The sequence below is a fragment of the Dysidea avara genome, chromosome 2 (genome assembly GCF_963678975.1).
Source record: "Dysidea avara chromosome 2, odDysAvar1.4, whole genome shotgun sequence".
In the NCBI taxonomy this organism is placed as follows: Eukaryota; Metazoa; Porifera; class Demospongiae; order Dictyoceratida; family Dysideidae; genus Dysidea; species Dysidea avara.
In genome coordinates, this window is record NC_089273.1 from 5,911,018 (window position 1) to 5,931,243 (window position 20,226).

Below are 20,226 nucleotides of genomic sequence, written 5' to 3' on the forward strand. Positions count from 1 at the left end.
TAATCTGCTCGCAATCGCTTGGTGTTTACTGATGTGCGAAATACTAATTGTCCACAAAAGGCTAATTGCATTACTGTAGGCCACATTGTGGTTGTAAACAACTGTCGGGTGTCTTACCAGTAAGACACCTGATACCAGGTTTCTTCGCAAATAAGAGACCTCCACACATCAAACGAAACGCTGCATGCCATTGTCTAATACAGTATATTGATCTTTTCTGTGACATGCATTTTTACAAGCTAGGATTTACAGTCTGTGCTTCAACCACTTACTGTTTTCTTATAAAGTGCAAAATTATTAGAAACAATTGAGAACTGGGGTATAAATATTGAGCATAATAAGTAAATATTGAGCATTAATTTAAGCATATTAAGTAAATTTTTGAGCAGTGCAGCATATCATAATACTGTAGGTAAAATAATAAGCATAATCAGCAGGTCCCTAAGTCTATGTATATACCATAATAATCTGTTCCTTATTGACAGTTTCATTTACAATGTAGTCACAGTGTTTATTCTAGGATTTCTCCTTTGGGGGGGAATCAAGAATTTGTGTGTGTGTGTGGGGGGGGGGGGGGGGGGGGGGACCAGGTGAAAGTTTAGCTGTTATATAGTTGTCCAATGTAAAGCAGTTGGAATAGTTCCCAAACATTTGCAGGTTAGTCATATAAGGCTGTGTCATGAGTGCTGATTTTTGTGATTAGGTGAAGCCAGATCATATATTTCATGGTTGGTAGAGCTTGATGCATGAGTGTATAGTAATGAGCAATCATATGCATTATACATATGATACCACAAAACATTAGGATGTCTTCCTAGCAATAATTTAAAACTTAGGGTGTTTAAGGAACAATTTTGAGAGTTATAAGCATGCTATTTTTTTCTAAACTGGGTAAACTTGGGCTCTCAGATATTAAATAGCCATCACTATATTCATGAATATTTGTTAGTTGTATACAGACTATCCCTAGGAGATTTTTAAAATTAGTCTGATACTGAATCTGAGAGCATTTTAATGTTGTGTTTGCAATTTTTAACTAGGGAAAATTTTACATATAAAGGACTTTAAGATTGAATCTGAGAGCATTTTTGATAAGTTTTTAGTGTGCAGTTTTAAAAACAAGCTTAACCTGGGTATAGTGTAGTAGTCACTCACAATTTTAAGGGGTGCGTCTGAGATTTTAGTGGGGAAAGTTCCACCTAACAGCCCTAAACTGTAAATATGAAAGCTGCATAGCCATGCAATGTACAGTTATAAGTGCTAATACTTGTGGTCTTCTACTGTCTATGACGAGTCTTTACTGAAGGGTAATGAAGTACTACACTTGTACATAAAGGTTAACACACACACACACACACGCACACACACACACACACAGTACACACACACAAAATATATAAACTTATCAAGGTGATATCAACAGTGGCTACTATTAACAAAGGAGTAATAGGATAATAGGAGTTGCAAATGGACGAATTGAAGACTATTTATATTAGTTATTTGCTCTCAACTGCACCAATTTTGTGCTATAGAGTTACATAAGGGTAACATACATATGATAGAATACTAAAGTGTGTATTATATATAGTGAACATGTTGTAAACATACAGTAATTTTATAGTCAATATTATAGCTAGAAGGGAAGCAATTTATCACTAAAGCATATAATACTCAAGGTGTGATGTGTTTATAGCTGTGGGCTGTGACTTAAACTTTTATATACACGTCAGCAATAATTTTTTATACACATGGAACCAGGCTTCCACACACATCCAAATTTATGATTTTAAAGGACCATAATTCAGTGTAGGAGTAAGCTATCACTTTCACATTTTGACCTATTATTGTATAAAGCAATGAATGTTTAGGTCAATAGTGTACTGACTTGTCAAATTACAAGTGGTTAAAGTTGAAGAATTGGATGTGTGTGGAAGCCTGGTTTTGTCAAATCCAGTCACATATTGTAACTAATTAATTTCCTGCCTGCCTGATAGCTTCAGACAAGTGTACTAACTAAATTGATAATTTCACTGTTAGACATCATCATGGCTAAACAGGTGCCATTTGACAGCTTACCATATTGGTATGTAAAATGAATACATCATGTGCTTATCATTTTAAAACTGCATTCAGAGACTTGTGTGCTGCCACTGGTATATAAGAGCCACTAAGTCAGTGAAACCATTTAACCACTATAATTCATGTTGGTCTACAGTTTATACAATTATATTCAATATTTTAGTTAAGAAACACTGTAAATTATCACTACCCTCAACCAGTTACATGATACTGTTAGCATCACAACTTTTGCAATTTCTGTTTGGCTTTTCATGGAATACAGAAAAGTATATAAACAATTCCTTTTTAGCTCACAACATTATTACAACAGTACAACTCCTGTTTTACTTTTCATGGAAATTCACAAGGATGTGACAATTTCCTTTAGAATATTTGTGTAGGCTATTTCATTGTCCACACCTCAGACACCTGACCAATCTCAAAGTCTCACTGTGGTCTAACAGTTACTTAACATCACAGCCACAAGAGTTTTCACCATACAGTGCAGTAATACTGTACATTAGGGATCATATAGAGGTCTGTCTACAAGATGGCATAATACTTCACTCTTCAAATAAGCTGCTATGGAACTTTCTTTACTAAACATTTCTACTGACTATAATTATAATGATACTAATTTCTTGCCTGGTTGATACCTTCAGACAAGTGGAATGGCTAAGTTGATAATTTCACTGTTATACATCACTTTGGCCCAACATGTGCTTTTTGGCAGCTTACCACACTATGTACATGCATCCATCATGTACTTACCGTTATTTCCATATCTGTTTGTTGCTGAGTGTAGAGACCCTTCTCGTTTTGTTCATTATTTGTAATGCTACTGTAACGAGTTTAACATAGCTGAAAATGAAGTGAAATGGGAAAATGGCCACTTCTCTTGTTCTATAAATGCTGATAAAATATATTTGATTTCTATCATAACTGCATTTAGAGACTTGTGTGTGTTGCCACTGGTAAGAGCCACAAAGTCAGTGAAACTAATTAACCACTGATTTATGGTGGTCTACAGTTGCAACAATATGGTAGTTAAGAAGCACTAAATGATCACTACCTCAATCAGTTACATAGTATCACAACTTCTGAAACTTCTGTTTGGATTTTTGTGGAACCTCAAAGGATATGATCTCTTAACTCCATACCAGACCTCTTAACTCCACACCAGACCTCTTGACTCCATACCAGACCTCTTGACTCCATACCAGACCTCTTAACTCCATACCAGACCTCTTCACTCCATGTAGTCTGTTCAATTTTCTGCCCATCTCAATGTCTCAGTGTGATGTACCAGTCATTGGTGGATCTAGGATTTTTACAAGGGAGTTCTGAAGTTGGTATAGCTGAAAAATAAAGCATCTGAGGACATTTCTCTAGAACATTTTGAGATTTTAGAAGCTCTGAGATTGAGCTTTAGGTTACTTTTAGTTAACACTCACAATAAATCTAATGCTTTAGACTGTAGTAAATACTATAGCTAACTATATAGTTGTGATTAAGCTGCAGCATTGATTGCTTTATTAGAGTAGTTACGTGACTGCTCTATTAGAGTATCTCAATCATTTTAAACTGATATAGTGGGAGGTGATAAATGAAGTGTTTCTGATGGCTTAACAGCTATAAAAATTATGGTGTTAGTTAAGTGCAATTTCATGCATGCTACTGGAATAAGGTGGATATAGTTGTTTACTATGACAATTTGTCAATGCAGCAATAATGAAGCTATTTAGACTGAGGTAATAAAATTTAAAAGTGGGTTTCAGTTGAAACCAATTAACCACTGTAATTCATGTTGGTCTACAGTTTATACAATTATATTCAATATGTTAGTTAAGAAACACTGTAAATTATCACTACCCTCAACCAGTTACATGTCTTGATACTGTTAGCATCACAACTTTTGCAACTTCTGTTTGGCTTTTCATGGAATACAGAAAAGTATATAAACAATTCCTTTTTAGCTCACAACATTATTATAACAGTACAACTCCTGTTTTGCTTTTCATGGAAATTCACAAGGATGTGACAATTTCTTTTAGAATATTTGTGTAGGCTACTTCATTGCCCACACCTTAGAGACCTGACCCATCTCAAAGTCTCACTGTGATCTACCAGTTACTTAACATCACAGCCACAAGAGTTTTTATCATACAGTGTAGTAATATTATACTGTATATTAGGGATCATAATAGAGGTTTGTCTGCAAGATGGCATAGTACTTAACTTACCGTTATTTCCATATCTGTTTGTTACTGAGTGTAGAGACCATTCTCGTTTTGTTCATTAATTGTAATGCTTAGCCTACTAACGGGTTTAATATAGCTGAAAATGAAGTGAAAGGTCAAATGGCACTTCTCTTGTTCTATCATAATGCTGATAAAATATATTAATGTTGATTTCTATCATAACTGCATTTAGAGACTTGTATGTGTTGCCACTTAAATGTAACCTTTTCATACTAAGTCATGTGTGTATTGTACACACTATTGTTAAGTATCACTGTGTGGTAGCATTCCATAACACCTTACTGATGTCTATACTCCACTAATTCAATAAAGACCAAGATAATTTCCATAAGAAATCCTATCACTAAGTGACTACTATATTAGAGCAATATTTTAGACTGTTGTATTATAGCATTATTTTTGTGACACACTGAGCAAAAACCTGACTAGTTTGCAATTTCTTGACCTTGACTTCTTCATTGTCTAGAGAAATGGGCTGTTAAAGTTTCAGTGTTATCTGGTGAGTACATTTGGAGTTATGGCAACACAAAGCAAGAAGAGCAAAACTACTGATTTGTACCATGCTGGCCTCTACAAAGAGTAAATAATTACACGTAACCCTTAGGTGCTTTATTTTATTATTTTTATTTTTTTACAATTGGAACAGGCTATGGATTTGGGACTTGTGTCATTCATAAACTGGGGTATGCATCAAAATACAACTTTTGGCTTATATCACCAATGCTATTAAGGCAAGAAGGCTACATACTTAGGAACAGCAATGATAAACCTACGTTTTACTGAGAGTAAACAGTTAACGCACATACATAACTCACAAAATAACAGCATAATATACACACAAGCAGACATTTCACAATAATAATTATCATAATGTACCATGCCAGGTGAGTGAAGTGTGTTCACCAATAAGAACATTTACAATGTCATTGCCGTTGCTGCCATTAACTTGATAGTATATTTACAACAGTAGCTACTTGATTCTGTGAGAGATTGCATGCTTCAATGGGTCAGCTTTATCACAACCAACAACTTGTTGTATTATAGGACTGTTAGCTGCTACTGAAGTGACTAGAGGACTAAATAATTCAAGACTTGATCCATGACTATCTTGGTAGTTTTAATGGTAATGATGAGGTGTTGATGTCATCATTAACTGGTGTTATCATTGAAGAAATGAGCTCTCCTTATTACTACTGTCAACTAATTGTGGAGAAAATGAAAACAATCAAATTAACTGAAATATTGCATGCTAGTTATGATTATAACTTAGGTGGCCACAAGACAATGGCTCTAGAAGCTTGTGCACACCACAAATTTGGTGTTAACAGTGGAGACAATAACACCACTTTCATACTGACCTCAAGACTATTTTATTACAAATAGGGCAAATTTTTTTGTGGGAATTCCCTCCACATTAAGTAGCCATGAGCTCTCAAAGAATGATTTATTAGTTTTTTATTTCTTTTTGCCCACTTGTAAAATCATGATATCCGACTACATTGTAATGTGGCACATATTAGGGAGCTTCAAAAGTGACAAATTTTACTGAATACAAAAAAAAAGTCATAGACTCATGCATGTTATGTGTGTTAATTTGTTTATGTAGACGTCAACAAGATATTGTCATTAATAATTTTATTCATTGAAAATTCTTTCTATGTGTATGTACTAGTGACTACAGGGCTAAACTGTATCGTGGTGGATTTTTTCAATTCATATATGGTGAACATTTTAAGCCAAATCCCAACTCTGAAACATTTCAAAAGGAGGTATGGCTGTGAATGCCTGCTGATTAATGGTAGTTTATTTTAGCATAGTCACTGTACAAATTAGTTTCTTTGCTGTTCCTACCTACTGTAATTCCAAAACTACTCTTGACTGAAACTTTGGTAACCCATTCTTTGGACACTGTAAACTAATGCTGATAGCATATAAAAAGAAATTTGGAAGTTGTGCACTCAAAGAGCTCTTTATGAAGTGCTAATATTCACTAGTGCAATAAAAAATATACTAAACGGACTCGAGGTGAGTGGTATACAATAATTAATTTCATTTTTAATAGTTTTTCCAATGCCAATGTATTGGACACGCCTGTAACAGCTGTTATTTTATCATAACAAATGTATAGCAAATTTCCATGATGTATTGATATGCTTCTCTAATAAAATGCTCAATAGGAGCCGGCATAAATTTTGCTGGATTAAGGAGGTTGTTAGATTACCAAGTCACCTCTGTAATCTGAAATCTAGAGTTATGTTAGATTATGCAGTAAATTACATGTAAAATGGATCACACAATGTTTTAAATATGAATTAATATTTTAGAATTTGCAAGTATCGTCAACTAATTAATATTTTTTGTGATCATTTTAATGTTTAATGCTACTATTATTCACTGTCAGATTACAGTTGAAACAATGTATTTCCAATTCTAGGCAATCAAATTTGTGACCATATTTTGGAAAACCATACATTTGGGCACATGCAAAATTTGTGGGAATGCTCAATTGAAAATTTCAGCAATTTTTTTAAATTAACTTTTTTGCATATTCTGATAAAGCAACTATTAAGCCTTCTTTGCTGTGAAATTTCACACCCATAGCTTCTTTATTTTAAGAGATATACTCAATTATATCAGACCATGTAGTAGTTTCACAATGCGTGGGACAGCAATTATCTTACAAATTGGGTGATTTGTTCATTCCCAAAACCAAACATTTTCTTGTCTTTAGACAATAATACAAGTGATTTAATCGAGGAAAAGCACAAAGAACAGTGATCAGGTGTGACAAATTGATGACAAATCACTTTGTTGACAAAGATCTCCTTTCTCACAATCTAAAATGGATGAAAAGAGATCCTTGAGGGTTTAATCATGTGTTCTTTGTGCTTTTCCTCAATTAAATCACTTGTATTATTGCCTAAAGACAAGAACATGTTTGGTTTTGGTATATATAATGAAAAGTTAGTTTGTTATGTATTAGACAGTAAATTAGCCGTATTTGGAATGCTTCAGTGTATCATCACAAAATTTTCACACAAGGTAGATAACCACTCAGTGCTTCATTTTAGCTATAAAAAAGAAAATTGGTCTATGTGTCCAAATGTATGGTTTTCCAAAATAGGGTCACATTTTGTGTTGGATTACGAAGTAAAAAGGTGTCAGATTACAGAGGTTGTTTTCCAAAAGGGTTGGTAAATGACATTTTGGTTGGATTAGAAAGGATTCTGGAATACACAGGTCAGCGGCAGGTGTTGGATTAGAGAGGTTCAACTGTATTATGATAGCAATGTACCTATCAATGTTAAGTCCCTACTCCACTTCCAGTGTTGGGCTTAGGTGGGGATTAGACAATCTGCAAAAGCAAAAGCCCCACTACTGCTCTATTAGAGTATCTCGAACATCTTTAACGGAATTGTGCAATCTGCAGATTTTCCTACTGTTAAAGCTTTATAATCACCTAAAAATGCTAGCATAATTCCTGATTCCAACACATACTTATTATGCCCAAAGTTATGCTAACATAATCGCCGAATCCCTAATGATAATTAAAAGCTCGAGAAAGTTGCTGCTGTTGAAGAAAGTATTAAAACTATTTTTGAGTAAAAAGTTTATGCCTTTATGGACAGTCTGTACCCACAATTTTTTATTTACTCAAAACAAAAACTTTGTAACACAATTTTTCTTTGTAGTACCATCGTTAGGAGATGACCCTTATTTGAATTTGGAGGTTTCAGTTCCCAAATCACCTATTGTGTGATGTTTGTAGACAAACAACTGATGTTAAATGTTCCTCTCCAAATTAAGTGCTAGTAGCAAGGTGATGCTAAATTTTGGTGTCATGTAACTTATGTCAGAAGATACTGCTGAGGTAAGTCTGTTATCATAAACTTTTTGTGATGTACACTGTCAGTACTATAATTATAGATATGTAGTTAAATAGATTTGCATTTTTCAAAATTATGTGAATGGATTTGCGAAAAGGGGTCTTCCACACACATTCAATTTATGGACTTTGACAATCCATAATTTAAGATTGGATAAAGTTATTGACTTGAAATTTGGTCAGTAGTGAGCACCAACATAGGTTAATGGATGGAGAAAACTTCAGCTTTGTATCTTTCTTGAACACCAAGTTATGGTCTTCCAAGTTCATAGAACTGGATGTGTCCCCTTTTCACAAATCTGGTCACATATAAAAGATTAAAGTTTTCAATGAAGTACTTTTAAACCATAATTAAGTAGATATCCCATAATTTATGGATCGCTGGAAAGGTCAATCAACAGTCTTCCATCAGTGAAAATTGTGCTTACACAGCACAAAATTGCATGCTGTTGATTTTGTATGACACCTGTTCATTTCATACTGTATATTAGCTATTACCATCCTCTATGTATCTGATAGGCATCTTGGAGATGAAACAAACTGTTCAACTATATGCTATCTGTGCTGCTTGTGCTAAAGAGGTGTTCTACCTTCCAGTGTACATTGAAAGCTGAAATCCCAAGTCCAAAGACTACTGTGCAAACACCTCTGTATTGTTAGATGGCTGTACAAGTAAAGACTTAGGGGCTTAGTGGCATAGCATACTGAAAGGCATGCAAATGCTTGTTTTGTGTGTAAAAACATGAACATTTGAATAATTCATTGTATCGTACAGTATGCTATGCATAAATATGGAATGAAAAAACAATATAACAATAGAATTAACTTGTTACAGTGAAACCTCAGTCATCCGGACCCCACTTATCTGGATTCTCGGTTAACCGAACTACAAAAATAACTATTAGAGTACTGACTTTTATTAGGATAGTTGATGATACTAAAAATTTCTAATCTATACACAGTTTTAGAGATACTTATGGACCACCCCTGGTCCCAAGGTGTTAAGATAACTGAGGTTCCACTGTAGTTAGTATTGACCAAGTCACCAGTTCACCAAGTCACCACTTATTAGCCATACTCCAGCAACAGCACCAACTCAGTCACAAAGAATTCTCACATCCTGGAAGATAAATGATAGTAACACAAAATAATTTTGATACTTAATGCATGCGTGTGTACATAATACAGCACCGACAATGTATTTTACAATGTCTATACTTGTATACTAGATATATAGGCTACTTCAGCAAGTCATACCATCTACTCTTGCAAGGCTAGACCATCCATCATGGTGCCTCATACATTGCCTACATTTACTGCCTATTGTGAAACCTTGAATTGCTTAATATAAGGGCCACTCATTCTTCACACCACAATATCGATGAATTGTAACAAGTCTGCCTTTGTACACCATGTAAAGCACTGCTTGTCGAGTTACTTGTGTAGCTTGCAGTGATTGCTTCAACTTGCAGTTAGGTGACATAATGCTCATCACTCAAGCAATGCAACATAAGTGACCTATGGAAAACAGTTAGCAGATCCTCTGTCAGAATCAGAGGCATTAGGTCTGGGGCACCATGACAAGAAGAAGAGGCATGACAATGTGAAAGTAAACAGAGTGACTAGTAGACTAGTGCAAACATAGAATACATAAACATTGTGAGGTATATACAAAATCCAAGAAAAGTAGGGTCCCTGGTCCAAGGACCCACTGCTTATACCAACCCACCTAATACACATCACAACTATAATGCTGACTTGTGTACAGATAATCAAATATCAACCCATTTCTGTCTACAGTAATAATTATAATGTAAAGCAACTATGCAGCACAAAATAAATTACGAAAATGGACAGACAGGTGCTAGCACTGAGGTTGCTCTAGTTGAAAATTTTGACTGCAACAACATAATGGTGTCAACTATCGTAAGCTCCCTACTAAGGGCACTTCAATTTGTCTTTATCTTATAAATTAGAGTCCCAAGGTATTATTATTATTATACAGTACTATCGTACTGTATGATGATAATGTAAATGAACTCTATTATTGAAGCAGAATCTTTATAACAATTTAATAATTATATTCTTACCTTAGATCTGTTGTAACTAACTTTTACTTACTGAGGGTTTACCCATCCTGGATGTAACCAGCTGTATTATGCTGTCTTTCCAGTCAAAAAAAAACCAAAAAAAAACCTACATCATGAAAACCATAATATATACTGTAACTAATTTCCTTCCTGCCTGATACCTTCAGACAAGTGTACTAACTAAGTTGATAATTTCACTGTTAGACATCATCATGGCTAAACAGGTGCCATTTGACAGCTTACCATATTGGTATGTAAAATGAATGCATCATGTGCTTATTTTAAAACTGCATTCAGACACTTGTGTGCTGCCACTGGTATAAAAGAGCCACTAAGTCAGTGAAACCAATTAACCACTATAATTCATGTTGGTCTACAGTTTATACAATTATATTCAATATGTTAGTTAAGAAACACTGTAAATTATCACTACTCTTAACCAGTTACATGATACTGTTAGCATCACAACTTTTGCAACTTCTGTTTGGCTTTTCATGGAATACAGAAAAGTATATAAACAATTCCTTTTTAGCTCACAACATTATTACAACAGTACAACTCCTGTTTTGCTTTTCATGGAAATTCACAAGGATGTGACAATTTATTTTAGAATATTTGTGTAGGCTACTTCATTGCCCACACCTCAGACACCTGACCAATCTCAAAGTCTCACTGTGATCTACCAGTTACTTAACATCACAGCCACAAGAATTTTCATTATACAGTACAGTAATACTGTATATTAGGGATCATAATAGAGGTTTGTCTTCAAGATGGCATAATACTTCAGATAAGTTGCTTTGGAACTTTCTTTACTAAACATTTCTACTGATAATGATACTAATTTCTTGCCTGCCTGATACCTTCAGACAAGTGGAATGGCTAAGTTGATAATTTCACTGTTATACATCACTTTGGCGCAACATGTGTTTTTTGGCAGCTTACCACACTATGTACATGCATCCATCATGTACTTACCGTTATTTCCATATCTGTTTGTTGCTGAGTGTAGAGACCATTCTCGTTTTGTTCATTAATTGTAATGCTACTATAACAGGTTTAACATAGCTGGAAATGAAGTGAAATGGTAAAATGGCCACTTCTCTTGTTCTGTTATAAATGCTGATAAAATAATATTATATTAATGTTGATTTCTGTCATAACTGCATTAAGAGAATTGTGTGTGTTGCCACTGGTAAGAGCCACAAAGTCAGTGAAACTAATTAACCACTAATTTATGGTGGTCTACAGTTACAAAAATATTGTAGTTAAGAAGAACTAAATAATCACTACATCAATCAGTTATATAGTATCACAACTTCTGAAAGTTCTGTTTGGATTTTTGTGGAACTTCAAAGGATATGACAATTTCTTTTACAGTTTTTAGGTCACAATACTAGAATATTCCACCTTTATACCAGACCTCTTAACTCCATAACAGAACCTTTAACTCCATGCCAGACCTCTTAACTTCATACCAGACCTCCTAAATCCATACCAGACCTCTTAATTCCATACCAGAACTCTTACCTCTATGTAGTCTATTCAATTTTCTAACCATATCAAAGTCTCAATGTAATTTACTGGTCAGTGGTAGATCTAGAATTTTTTAATAGGGGGTTTCTGAAAGTTGGTATAGCTGAAAAATAAGGCGTCTGAGGACATTACTTTTCTCCTGAACATTATGAGATTTTACAAGCTCTGAGATTGAGCCTTAGGTTACTTTTAGTTAACACTCACAATAAATCTAATGCTTTAGACTGTAGTAAATACTATTCAGTGGCGTAGTTACCATTGAGCAGCGGCGGAGGAAGTAGTTGATATGAGGGGGGGGCTCCGCTGGGCTGACCCAGACTTATTTCTATAGTTTGGTAAGGTGAGACCAAAAAAAAAAAAAAAAAAAAAAGGTCACAACCAACTGACAAGAGTTTTCCACCTCACCAGCTACCATTTCTAGCTGATAAACTACACAAAAATCCTTACATAGCTCGCTACACACTGACTACTTTATTAGAGTGACTGCTCTATTAGAGTATCTCGATCTTTATCACGGTCTTCAAGAAAGATAATTTCGGTATGATATCATTCTGAGGGGGGCCCTCAGCAGACCGAAGGGGGGCTTTAGCCCCCTAGCCCCCCCCTTTCCGCCGCCTATGCCATTGAGGCAACCGAGGCAGGTGCCTCGGTAAACTGAAATGCTCAACAACAGGCTGAGCAGGCGTGCATGAGTTTTGGCACCTCGGATTTTCTACTCAAATGTTGCTAGACAGCATTACTGTACCACACATAATAGAATCTATGGCTGTAGTACTAAGCAGAGCTGGAGCCCATGGTGACACGGTGCTGGACCACTTTTCAGCTACTCAGTTGTAAAAAGATCGAGATACTCTAATAGAGCAGCCATCGTAATATACTCTAATAGAGCATTCAGTACAGATTATAGCCACTGTTCTCATTACACTGTTTGGTCTAAATCATTTACATTTATGTTAATTGTCTTTAAATTACTTTTCAAAAGTTCCAATGAGTCAACTGCATCGTATTGCATTGAGCTAATTGATCATGCATATCGCATGCATTAGCAGTTACAATCAAAAATATAGCCTCCACTTGCCATTTCAAAGCTTATATTTCCTTGAGGCAGCATTCCCCTCAGATCAATAAAAAGCATAGTGTGCATAACTTTGACCTCTGTTGCAGTACATGATGACCTGACCACTCAAAATACAGGTATCTCCAGAGTAAGTTGTGTTAAATGCAATTAAACTAGTCTAATAATTGAAGCATGGTATACCGTAGCATTATTAAGTTGGAGCATTACTTATGATATGTAGAAAAATGCTCAGAGTCTTTCTTCCATCCAACCAGATAGTCAACCTGCAAATGCTGTACCAACCATACTTGAAAGTATTTGTGGATCAGTTGAGTCAGAAGCAGACCCTCTCAATTAGGTCAATGTATAAACTTTGCCTCGGTAAGATTTTTTTCCTGGCTATGCCACTGACTATAGCTAACTATATAATTGTGATTAAGCTGCAGCATTGATTGCTTAATTAGAGTAGTTACGTGACTGCTCTATTAGAGTATTTCAACCATTTTTAACTGATGTAGTGATAATGAAGTGTTGCTGATGGCTTAAAAATAATGGTGTTAGTTAAGTGCAATATCATGCATGCATGCTACTGGAATACAGTGGATATAGTTGTTTGCTATGGCAAATTGTCAATACAGCAATAATGAAGCTAGTTAGACTGAGCTAATAAACTTTAAAAGGGGGTTTCTGTTGAAACCCATCTAGATCTGACACTGTAAAATCAAACATTTATTTTTATGTATATTATGATGAAAAGTGTTTTCATTTTATTGTGACAACTGTTTATTGATCTAACAAGACTAATACAGATTATGATAGGAATTAAAGAGCCTGTAAATTAATTGCTGTAATTATAGTTGCTGTACAATTGTTAATCAAATATCATAACGTTTCTATAATATTGTTTAGTGGTAGAACTCCAAGGTCTTTCAATGAAACTTTAGAAGATATATATTATCTAATCCAAAACAGCCAAGCTGTAAAAAAAGTGTGCGGCCCTCAAAAAGGCTATGGTGAAAAAAGATGTGAAATCCAAGGTGGCGGCCAAGTAATGGCTGTGATGGTAGGTTAATGGTAAAAATTTTAATAACAACAATTCAGGTGAATTTTGGTGCTGCTTGGTCAATTGGCACAAAATTCACCTGAATTGTCGTTATTAAAATTTTTACCATTAACCTACCATCACAGCCATTTCTTGGCCACCACCTTGGATTTCACATCTTTTTTCACCATAGCCTTTTTGAGGGCCGCACACTTTTTTACAGCTTGGCTGTTTTGGATTAGATTTCACTTCTTTTTGTATTTGTATACCCCAAAGCCGGCCTATGGTCTGCTTTGGGACTTTTTAAACCTATCTTTTTTTCTTTACCACAGGAAGAAAAAAAGATGAAGCAGATGTACCTTAAATATTTCTAATTTTATCAGTAAATGTACAAATTATATATATAATACATATATTTATTACAGAACTGTCCATGGTGGTTTCTTTGTAACTGAACACTCTTCAAGGTAACTTCTTCTAGCTGTTCTCTCTACAGGGTGATTTATTTGTAGCTGGATTCTGTACAGGTGATTTTTTTGCTGCTGAGCTCTTTACAGAATGGTTTCTTTGTAGCTGAACTCTCTACAAGGTAACTTCTTCTAAATGATCTCTCTACAGTGAGATTTGTTTGTAGCTGAACTCTCTACAGGTGATTTGTTTGCAGCTGAACTATCTAGATGATGGTTTCTTTATAGCTGAACTCTCTACAAGGTAATTTCTTCTTGCTGAACTCTCTACATGGTGGTTTCTTTGTAGCTGAACTCTCTACAAGATAACTTCTTCTAACTGATCTTTCTACAGGGCAATTTGTTTGTGGCAGAATTTTCTACAGGGTGATTTCTTTGCAGCTGAACTCTCTACATGGTGGTTTCTTTTTACTGTAGCTGAACTCTCTACAAGGTAATTTCTTCTAGCTGATCTCTCTACAGGGTAGTTTGTTTGTAGCTGAATTCTATACAGGTGATTTGTTTGCAGCTGAGCTGTTTACAGAATGGTTTCTTTGTAGCTGAACTCTCTATAAGGTAACTTCTTCTAACTGAACTCTCTACAGGGAGATTTGTTTGCAGCTGAACTCTCTTCATGATGGTTTCTTTGTAGCTGAACTCTCTACAAGGTAACTTCTTCTAGCTGAACTCCCTACATGGTGGTTTCTTTGTAGCTGAACTCTCTACAAGGTGACTTCTTCTAGCTGATCTTTCTACAGGGTGATTTGTTTGTAGCTGATTTTTCTACAGGGTGATTTGTTTGCAGCTGAACTCTCTATATGGTGGTTTCTTTGTAGCTGAACTCTCTACAAGGTGACTTCTTCTAGCCGATCTCTCTACAGGATGATTTGTTTGTAGCTGAACTCTCTTCATGATGGTTTCTTTGTAGCTGAATTCTCTACAAGGTAACTTCTTCTAGCTGAACTCCCTACATGGTGGTTTCTTTGTAGCTGAAATCTCTACAGGTGATTTGTTTGCAGCTGAACTCTCCACATGATAGTTTCTTTAAATTTGTAGCTGAACTCTCTACAAGGTAACTTCTTCTAGCTGATCTCTCTACAGGGTGATTTGTTTGTAGCTGAACTATCTACAAGATAATTTCTTCTAGCTGATCTCTCTACAGGGTTTTTTGTTTGTAGCTGAATTCTGTACAGGTGATTTGTTTGCAGCTGAGCTCTTTACAGAATGTTTTCTTTGTAGCTGAATTCTCTACAAGGTAACTTCTTCTAACTAAACTCTCTACAGGGAGATTTGTTTTCAGCTGAACTCTCTTCATGATGGTTTCTTTGTAGCTGAACTCTGTACAAGGTACCTTCTTCTAGCTGAACTCCCTACATGGTGGTTTCTTTGTAGCTGAACTCTCTACAAGGTGACTTCTTCTAACTAAACTCTCTACAGGGAGATTTGTTTGCAGCTGAACTCTATTCATGATGGTTTCTTTGTAGCTGAACTCTCTACAAGGTAACTTCTTCTAGCTGAACTCCCTACATGGTGGTTTCTTTGTAGCTGAGCTCTCTACAAGGTAGTTTCTTCTAGCTGATGTCTCCACAAGGTCACTAGTTTGTAGCTGAACTTTCTACATGGTGGTTTCTTTGTAGCTGAACTCTCTACAAGGTAACTTCTTCTAGCTGATCTCTCTACAGGGTGATTTGTTTGTAGCTGAATTCTGTACAGGTGATTTGTTTGCAGCTGAGCTCTTTACAGAATGGTTTCTATGTAGCTGAACTCTTTACAAGGTAATTTCTTCTAGCTGATGTCTCTACAGGGTCACTAGTTTGTAAACAAATTCTCTACATGGTGGTTTCTTTGTAACTGAACTCTCTATGAGGTAACTTCTTCTAGCTGATCTTTCTATAGGGTGAATTGTTTGTAGTGGAATTCTGTAAAGGTGATTTTTTTTTGCAGCTGAGCTCTTTACAGAATGGTTTCTTTGTAGCTGAACTCTTTACAAGGTAACTTCTTCTAGCTGATGTCTCTACAGGGTCACTAGTTTGTAAACAAATTCTCTACATGGTGGTTTCTTTGTAACTGAACTCTCTACAAGGAAACTTCTCCTAGCTGATCTCTCTAGATGGAGATTTGTTTATAGCTGAATTCTCTACAGGTGATTTGTTTGCAGCTGAACTCTCCACATGATGGTTTCTTTGTAGCTGAACTCTCTACAAGGCAACTTCTTCTAGCTGATCTCTCTACAGGGTGATTTGTTTGTAGCTGAACTATCAACAAGGTAACTTCTTCTAGCTGATCTCTCTACAGGGTGATTTGTTTGTAGCTGAATTCTGTACAGGTGATTTGTTTGCAGCTGAGCTCTTTACAGAATGGTTTCTATGTAGCTGAACTCTTTACAAGGTAACTTCTTCTAGCTGATGTCTCTACAGGGTCACTAGTTTGTAAATGGATTCTCTACATGGTAGTTTCTTTGTAACTGAACTCTCTACAAGGAAACTTCTCCTAGCTGATCTCTCTATATGTGACCGGATTTGCGAAAAGGTACCTTTTTCACACACAAAATTTGACCCATTTTTTGAACTTTGAAGCTTCATACCTTTTTTACCCCTGCATATAATTGCCTGAAATTTTTCATGATTGCAGCTACACTATCTGGCTGCATTGTGATACTACGAACAAGTTAATCAGTGTAAGGAATCAAATGTTACATCGTTTTGTTTGCTGGTATGTAAAATGTGTGGAAAAGGTACCTTTTCGCAAATCCGGTCACATATGGAGATTTGTTTGTAGCTGAATTCTCTACAGGTGAACTCTCCACATGATGGTTTCTTTGTAGCTGAACTCTCTACAAGGCAACTTCTTCTAGCTGATCTCTCTACAGGGTGATTTGTTTGTAGCTGAATTCTGTACAGGTGATTTGTTTGCAGTTGAGCTCTTTACAGAATGGTTTCTATGTAGCTGAACTCTTTACAAGTTAACTTCTTCTAGCTGATGTCTCTACAGGGTCACTAGTTTGTAAATGAATTCTCTACATGGTGGTTTCTTTGTAACTGAACTCTCTACGAGGTAACTTCTTCTAGCTGATCTTTCTATAGGGTGACTTGTTTGTAGTGGAATTCTGTACAGGTGATTTTTTTTGCAGCTGAGCTCTTTACAGAATGGTTTCGTTGTAGCTGAACTCTTTACAAGGTAACTTCTTCTAGCTGATGTCTCTACAGGGTCACTAGTTTGTAAACGAATTCTCTACATGGTGGTTTCTTTGTAACTGAACTCTACAAGGAAACTTCTTCTAGCTGAGCTCTCTACAGGGAGATTTATTTATAGCTGAACTCTCTACAGGTGATTTGTTTGCAGCTGAACTCTCTACGTGATGGTTTCTTTGTAGCTGAACTCACTACAAGTTAACTTCTTCTATCTGATCTCTCTACAGAGTGATTTGTTTGTAGCTGAACTCTCTACATCGTGGTTTCTTTGTAGCTGAACTCTACAAGGTGATTTCTTCTAGCTGAATTATCTCTTTCTATAGTTGCATGAATTCCCTACAAGGTAACTTCTTCTAGCTGATCTCTCTACGTACAGGGTGAATTGTTTGTGGCTGATCTCTCTACAGGGTGACTTGTTTCTAGCTGATCTCTATACAGGTTACTTGTTTCTAGCTGATCTCTTGAATTCTCTTCGGATGACTGCTCTATTAGGATGACTGCTCTATTAGGATGACTGCTCTATTAGAGTATCTCGATCTCGCATTTGCTACACCAAGTTGGATTTCGTGTTATAACTCCGTGGCTTTAAGTCTGATTCTTCTACACCATTGAAGAGACTTTCTAAGATGATAACTCCATCTGTACAGCGATTTTCAAAGCATTACCCCAAGCGGTTTACCTGGTAGGCGTGGCAAGCAGTCGTTTTTTATTAGCTAATCTCGATTGCGTAATTGTTACATACTGTTGGTTTTTTCGTTGTATCTTCCTGGTTTTTAGCTCGATTTCTTTCATTCCACAAACGGTTTGAGGTTCAATAGTTAACCTATTCACCCACCGATTTTCAGCTTCTTCCCATACGCGGTTTACCCTGTAGGCGTTACAACATATTGGTGTTATTTTTCGTGAATAATCGCTCATAACTGTTTGCCTGTTTATGGTATTCCAGCCAAGGTTGGTACCGAGATGCGCCTTTATACGCCCCTTCTGTGTGCCAAATTTCAAGGCGATCGGATATGGCGTTCGCGTTTTATAGCAGTTTTTGTAAGTGTGCGAAAAGAGGAAGAAAAATAAGAAGAAAAAAACGAAGAAACTAAGCCAATTTTTGAAGTCGCATATCTCGGGAACGCGTGAAGCGATTTCGCTCAAATTTGGAATGTGGAGTGCTGAAGGTGGAGGGAGTGTCCACAGCAAAAATCGTCTTGTTTCATCAAGGAAGCACAGAGCTACGGAGATGCGAAAATTGCGTTTTCTTTCTTCCTGTCAATATACTCACGGGTGTTACGCGCCGGCTTCTTGGGCCGCACGACACACTACCGTGTGTCTTGATTATAATAACAGAAAAGCAATAAAGGAATGTGTGAACACGGTGGGTTTTCTCGATCACTTGGCCAATTACATACTCTTGCTCATAAGCGTGTGTGTGTGTGTGTGTGTGTGTGTGTGTGTGTGTGTGTGTGTGTGTGTGTGTGTGTGTGTGTGTGTGTGTGTGTGTGTGTGTGTGTGTGTGTGTGTGTGTGTGTGTTAGGGCTGAGGTAATTATGCTCATGATTCTTTGCATTATTCTATTCAGAATTTCCTGGGAAAAAGCTTGCATTATGCTCAAAATGAAATAGAAATGTAGAATTGACTGATTATTTAAAATTCTATGGTTAATTATTGCACATAAACAAGATATTTGATTGGTCCGTAGAGTAGTATGCAAAAAATAGGATTGATTGCTTTGTTAGAGTAAATATAGGTGAATGTGCTATTGGAGTATCTCAATCTGTTGACTGTTCTATTAGAGTATCTCGATCTGGTGACTGTTCTATTAGAGTATCTCGATCGTTCATTCATGAAATTTTTCAAAATGCTAGCACAATGCTAGAATCAAGACACACGGTAGTGTGTCGTGCGGCCCAAGAAGCCGGCGCGTAACATCCGTGAGTATATTGACAGGAAGAAAGAAAACGCAATTTTCGCACCTCCGTAGCTCTGTGCTGCCTTGATGAAACAAGACGATTTTTGCTGTGGACACTCCCTCCACCTTCAGCACTCCACATTCCAAATTTGAGCGAATCGTTTCACGCGTTCCCGAGATATGCGACTTCAAAAATTGGCTTAGTTTCTTCGGGTTTTTTTCTTCTTATCTTTCTTCCTCTATTCGCACACTTACAAAAAATGCTATAAAACGCGAACGCCATATCCGATCGCCTTGAACTTTGGCACACAGAAGGGGGGTATAACGCGCATCTCTGTACCAACTTTGGCTGGAATATGATAAACAGGCAAAGAGTTATGAGCGATTATTCACGAAACATAACACCAATATGTTGTCACGTCTACAGGGTAAACCGCGTATGGAAAGAAGCTGAAAATCAGTGGGTGAATAGGTTAACTATTGAACCTCAAACCTTTTGTGGTTTGAATGAAATCGAGCTAAAAACCAGGAAGATACAACGAAAAAACCAACAGTGTGTAACAATTATGCAATCGAGATTAGCTAATAAAAAAAAACGACTGCTTGCCACGCCTACCAGGTAAACCGCTTGGGGTAATGCTTTGAAAATCGCTGTACAGATGGAGCTATCATCTTAGAAAGGCTCTTCAATGGTGTAGAAGAATCAAACTTAAAGCCACGGAGTTATAACACGAAATCCAACTTGGTGTAGCAAGTGCG

At 36.3% G+C, this 20,226-nt stretch overlaps 1 protein-coding gene across 1 annotated transcript in view; it reads right to left on the reverse strand.

The window, feature by feature from the left end:
• Positions 1–1,496: 1,496 nt before the first annotated feature.
• Positions 1,497–20,226, reverse strand: part of LOC136247731 (delta-like protein B) — a 25,441-nt gene continuing 6,711 nt past the window's right edge. Inside the window, exon 4 of the mRNA XM_066039557.1 lies at positions 1,497–1,526. Coding sequence (XP_065895629.1) covers positions 1,497–1,526 — 30 coding nt within the window. The remainder of the gene's footprint in view (positions 1,527–20,226) is intronic.